This window comes from Nanorana parkeri, unplaced genomic scaffold, assembly GCF_000935625.1.
Source record: "Nanorana parkeri isolate BGI_ZX_2015 unplaced genomic scaffold, ASM93562v1 scaffold137, whole genome shotgun sequence".
Lineage (NCBI taxonomy): Eukaryota > Metazoa > Chordata > Amphibia > Anura > Dicroglossidae > Nanorana > Nanorana parkeri.
Window position 1 is genome coordinate 1540141 of NW_017306405.1, and position 6467 is coordinate 1546607.

The 6467-nt window shown below is 38.3% G+C and overlaps 1 protein-coding gene across 1 annotated transcript in view; it reads right to left on the reverse strand.

Annotated features, from left to right (window-relative positions):
- Positions 1-3507: 3507 nt before the first annotated feature.
- The window catches only part of EN2 (engrailed homeobox 2), a 3798-nt gene continuing 838 nt past the window's right edge, over positions 3508-6467 (reverse strand). Inside the window, exon 2 of the mRNA XM_018553990.1 lies at positions 3508-4028. Within this exon, the coding sequence (XP_018409492.1) occupies positions 3712-4028 (317 nt within the window). The 3' untranslated portion in view covers positions 3508-3711. The remainder of the gene's footprint in view (positions 4029-6467) is intronic.

Below are 6467 nucleotides of genomic sequence, written 5' to 3' on the forward strand. Positions count from 1 at the left end.
TATATATATATATCATGTAGTACACCAAATCACAAAGGACAATGACACAGATGCATACATTTCTGGGCCAATTTTTTTACAATCTATGGCATATTTATGGTCAATTGTTTATTCATGAAACTCATCATGGTCAGGATCCATAGATGTGCAGCCAATAAAATAAGGTGAACTCGCTATTGATTATGACTCATTGACTTATACCGGGTCACCTCCTCTGTCAAGTTTATGTTTTAATTACCTACTGAGGTGCCTATGTAACATGTGCCGTCCCCGCATGGCGATTTAACCCCTTCGGTGCCGGAGGGGGGAGCTCCATACCTCCCTTCTGGGTAATGGAACCCAGAGCACACAGGGCAGACTGTGGCTTCCCCTGCTGTTCCGTTCTTCTGCTCATCTCCCTCAGTGTTACAAGTTAATAATGTCTCCCCATGCCACACAAAATCCTTGGCCAGAATCGTGCAGCTTTGCCCATGCTTCCAGGTTGTTGAGTTTCCCGTCCCAACATGCCAACTTCCCATTGCCAAAGACGTGTTTCATTTGTGTTTGACATTGCAAAAAACAAATAACATTAAAACACATAAGTGGTTGTATTTTACACTTGGGAAGAGATGGGGGAGATTTCGGATTCGGATACTTTTTTGCGATTTTTTTTTTTTTCTTTTTACTGCTACTTACAGTCTGAACTTTGGGATTTTTTTTACAGTTTACTGTCAGATACATAACTAAATAATTATGTGTAAAATCAAAATGAAAGACTGAATGGGTAGGTCTAGAATTAGAGAAATGTTGATAAACATTAATTCCAATTCTATTTTCTGTATTATTATTATTTGTTATTATTGATATTGTCTTCCGCTGTTTTCAAGATATTTAATAATAGTGTAAAATATTGCTTGTTGTTCTTATATAACTATTAGTGTTTTGTGTTCTTGTCCATTCTTGTAGTTGTTAACTTTTAGCTGACCAGTACAACACATACTTCAACACATTATGGGCATAATAAAATGGTTTATTTGATGCATTTTTGGAGGACTGAACAGACACAATATGGAGTGATATCTTAATAATAAAATTACAAACGTCAGGCCATATTTCATAACCTTAAAAACTAACATGAAGATGCTAGTTTCCACTGATAAAGCGATATATTTGCCCCCTAAAACTAGCAGAAGAGGGTGAAACAACATTCATATGAGCTTTTTTTTTTTTTTTTTCTTGAAGTATACATTATAATATTTTATGTATAGCAAAACCATACGATTAGAGTATTTTTAAGGCAGATATAGAACATTCATCCCTCAGAGGTGACCAGTCCTGAATCCGTGTCACTGAACACATTAATATAGGCTCGTCTAATAGCTTAGAACTGAACATTCAACTTGTAATGGCACTGAGAAAAAAACCTAGAGCAGAAAAGATTCAAAATGTGCGATTTGTGGGGTTTTTTTGTTTTATTTACACTGGCATACATTGTAAAAATAAAAATAAGCTGTGACTGAGACCAAGCATATGGTAACATTGTATTTACACTGGTTTGGAGCTTTTATTAGGCGGAGTAAAACAAAAACAAAAAAGTTGTCTCTTTGATTTGTACAATGTTGTGACTGAATGCTACATAATGACAATATTAGATGTGTAGCTGGTATTATTTGTGTCATCTGGAATAGATAGGTTTGTTCTTGGTTCTGTAGACTCGTGTTTCTTTTAGCCCCGCCCATCAAAATTGTGGCACCGCCCACGATAGTTTTCCCAATATATAACCCTTTCGTTGCCATGAAACTTTACTTCATTCACTAAACACCAACAAAGCAATGGCCCGCATGGGGTTAATTCCTATGTTGAGGCATTCTAATAGCTCTGCAAATGACTGTATACACATTTGTCAAATGTGCAAAATTTCCTGCAAGGCATGTGGATCCCACATACAATCCAATGTTGTAGTGCAGATATTTTACAAGTTGTGTCTGAAATGGCACACCCAGCTGACTATGCCTTACCAATGATCATGCGTGTACTACAAGTACTTTAACCCTCTGTGTAGGACACCCAGCTAACTATGCCTTACCTATGATCATGCGTGTACTACAAGTACTTTAACCCTCTGTGTAGGACACCCAGCTAACTATGCCTTACCTATGATCATGCGTGTACTACAAGTACTTTAACCCTCTGTGTAAGGACACCCAGCTGACCTTACCTATGATCATGAGTGTACTACAAGTATGTTACCCCTTTGCGTAGGACACCCAGCTGACTATGCCTTACCTATGATCATAAGTGTACTACAAGTACTTTAAACCTTTTGTAGGACACCTGACTATATCTCATCCATGATCATGAGTGTACTACAAGTAATTTAACCTTTTGTGTAGGACTCCCAGGTGACTATGATTTGTCCAAGACCGTACGACAAATATTTTACCTATTTCTGTAGGACACCCATCTGACAATTCCTTTTCCAAGCTTGTGCTACAAGTATGTTAACCCTTTGTGTAGGACAGTCAGCTGACCATGCCTTACCTATGATCATGAGTGTACTACAAGTATTTTAACCCTTTGTGTAGAACACCCAGCTGACTATGCCTTACCTATGATCATGGGTGTACTACAAGTATGCTAACCCTTTGTGTAAGACATTCAGCTGACTATTCCTTATCCAAGCTTGTACTAGACATGTATGTAGTATTAGGGGATGCAAAATGAAACTACATAGCATTTACTAACTGAATTTCTGGATTGCGGTATACAGAAGTAGTATACTTTATGGGTAGATGCAACCACATCTAGCTACCAATAAGATGGTGTCACAGACAGGGATGGCAGGAGCGCCATGCTTAGAAAGGGTATTTTAGGAAGTGAGTGGGTAATCAGTGGGTGGAGCTTAGACACCCACTGCCGCAAGGGGGTGGCATCCTCTGCCAAACTGATTGGATGCCACCTTGCCTTACGAACGGCAGTAATATTGCAGCAGTGAGACAATAATATACCAAACTGACATAAAAAATGATATAGTAACCCCCTCCTTTTTGCTCTTACCTCTTGTGATTACCCCAACCCTTTCCACCCCCAGAACAAATAAAAATAATCAGGACCTAAGTGCAAAATATTTCACCCCCTCCATGTATAAATAAATCATATTTCTGCAACTCTTTACACACCTATTAAAACATTTTTTAAGAGAAAGCAACAAAAAAAATGTATACGTTTTAATACAATGCAATAAAACATCGTTCCTGCTTTTTATTTTAAGATAACACAAAAATTATAATATAAAAACTTAGGACAAATATTAGCTATTTATTAAATTTCACAGTAGTGCGAAAAAATGCAGCAGTTTAATCTTTGGACTTTTAGCAGAGCTGTTCAATCACATGAACGTCCAAAACCCAAAAAACGTCGCTTAGTATAAAATAAAGCATTAAGCATAAAATAATCGGTAACGATAGAACCTCAATTCCATCAAACAAGGAAACAAAAATAGTTCAGGAGCGAATATTTTGGATTTTTTTTAAGTTTTGCCTGTAAATTATTTACATATAATATTGCGAATTTTTGTCCCCATAAAGAAGCAAGTTGCTGGTATATTTTTTTGTACACTGGCCCTTGTCATCTTTTTTTTCGCCTTTTTTTTTACATTTGTGTGTTGTTTTTGTTGTTGTTGTTTAAATTATTGCATTGTAAGACTCGTTTTCTTTGCTCCACCATCTGCTTCTATTCGCTGTCTGATTTGCTGTCCTTGGAGGTGGTGGAGTGGTTATAGAGTCCTTGTGCCATCAGATGTAGTGCCAGAGAGTTTTTGTTTCCTGTCGCTTTTTTAATTTTAGCTCGTTTGTTCTGAAACCAAATTTTAATTTGAGACTCGTTAAGATTCAGTTCCTGAGCCAAAGTTTGTCTTCTCTGCTCGGTCAAATACCTGTTTGTTTGAAACTCAGCTTTGAGCCTTTGGAGCTGCTCCGCAGTGAACGCTGTCCGGGGCCTTTTGTCCTCTTTGCTGACCATCTTCTTCTTTGGTTTTCGGGATCTGGGACCTTAAAAAATAAGGAGAGCATCTCATCAGAAGCCATCTAGAGAATCCAATCATTGCACTATTTCATGTTCATACTGTCACTGTGCCCAAACAAACACTTGGGAAAGGAATTACTGAAGTTATAGACTGACATTTCTAGTTTGCGCATACTTTACACACAAGGGGCCTTTTAAATAGACAGAGTTGTAGATAAGTAAAGACAAAAACAAATAAATAGATAGATAGATAGATAGATAGATAGATAGATAGATAGATAGATAGATAGATAGACAGATGATAGATAGTGCTTTGACATGACTTGTAGAAAATGCAGGCAGTAAACCTTTTGGAAATAAGGGTCAGTAAGTGATGCCCCTCCTAATGCATTTTCAAAATGACAGTTAAATGCATTATATATATACTGGAGAGAGAGAGAGAGAGACAGAGAGAGGTTTGTGCAAGGTACAAGGCAGATTCTGACACTTACAAGGACAGGTGTACATATAGGACAGAGTAGTAGCGGAGCACATTAACCCATCACAAGCTCCAGTGTGAGTCATTTCACTGGTCTTGGCTGAAATCTGATTGGTTATTTTGCATTGCTACACTTTGCACATTACTGTTTCCTTTATAACAAAGTGTCCAGAAACACCGATACATATCATAATCAGTGGTGATCAGATCAGATTAAATAACAGTTCCACTAAAGCTATATGGGGGAAGGGGGGTATTGGTGATTGGGGATTATTTCCTCTTTACTTTGCGTCTTTTTGGTTTTCAGGGGCAGTAGGGAACACTGGGTAGAACAGAGGCCTCATCCTGCCCTCCCTTCTCCCCCACTTCCTTCTCTCTACACTTGAAATATTAACAGCAGACATACATTAGTCATTCAGCCCAGCTAATTATTTGCTTCACGTTGCCCACCGCAGCCCTTAAATAATGAAACATGCTATAAAATGTATACGGATGCTTTGGGGGGTTCCTTTCCCCCTAATCTGTATAACATTGTGTGTGATTTCTGTCTTGTGAGGAAGATGAGGGGGGACTACTGGCTTGCAGCGCAATCTCATGTCCATGTTTTAGGAGCAGGGATGGCTCTTGTGTTGTTGCTGCCATGTATGTATCGCTTGGGAGGCAAATCAATGCCAGACAGACACATCATTCTCAATATCTTCTGTCTCACTTAGCTGCTTTCCCCGCTTTCCCTGGCATTGCTCAGACATTTCTAGCCTCTGATTGTCCTATGAGGAGTTTTAGATGCACTCCATCGTGTCCTATGCCTATATAAATGCCATTTTACTTTGCACCTAGCCAGTGTCCTGCTTCTACCTCCTCCATCTTTCCCATTTCTGCCATGCCCCCATAATCCCTCCCTCTCTGCTGCCTCCGTGTTGCCCCTCTGCCTTCTCCATAATGCCAATGAGTACCAGATCCCTGTGCCCGCCTGTCTCTGGGGCTCATCTTGGAATTACCTTATATTCATTAACACTATATATATATATAAATAAGATCAGGGTCACTATAGCCCTGCCATGGGTAGGCTGACCGGCTCTAGCCGCTACATTGTAGGAAGCTTCTTCCCCCTGCCCTCTGTAGTCTTTACAGATCTGCGCACTCCCTCCATCCTGTATTTTTTTACGCACAGCCATACACGTGTTTTTACTACAACCTGCCATCAATTCAGCCTCCTTCACCCACAGATCAGATCTGGGACACGTGGGCTCCAATCCTGCTCTTCATTGGAAAAATCTCATCCACCCTCTTACAATGTATAGTACCAGTACCAGCTGAAGCTCATATATATTCTGCAGCACCCACTGGCTGTGCCGTTACCAGGCAGGGTGCTGTACAAGCCCTGGGAGGGCTATACAGTAGCTAGCCACCCGATAAATTGGGATTCTTTTGTCTTTTTAAATCTTTATGATATAATATGAAATGTAAAAAAAAAATGAATATATAAAAATTAAATATATGTGTGTGTGTGTGTGTGTATATATATATATATAATCCCAGATCATAAATAATTCTACTATCAGATCATTCCATTCCAAAAAAGAAATAGGGGGTACCGCTCTCCTACCAACGATGCATTCGGATGTATTCCTTATTTTATTTTTTCTTGATAAATATGTTCACTGTTTTAAAAACAAACCGTGTTTTCTTGGCGAGCAAAATAGGCATATGTATGTATTTGCTGTTTTAATTTGTTTTATTAAATTTAAAGAGCTACGGTGGGTGTCTAATGTTATTGTACTACACTCTCATTGATAGTATGCCATGTCTACAAAATATAAATAATATATTAATAATATATCAATTGTAAGGTGTAGCAGTATGGATATATTTATTAATTAGAAATTGAGTTAAAGGCGAGTAAAGATAAAGGTTAATTTCTTTGGCCTGTTCCATTTGAATGTTTAAATAGAATTAACAGTAATGGAACAAAATATCTAAAAAAAAT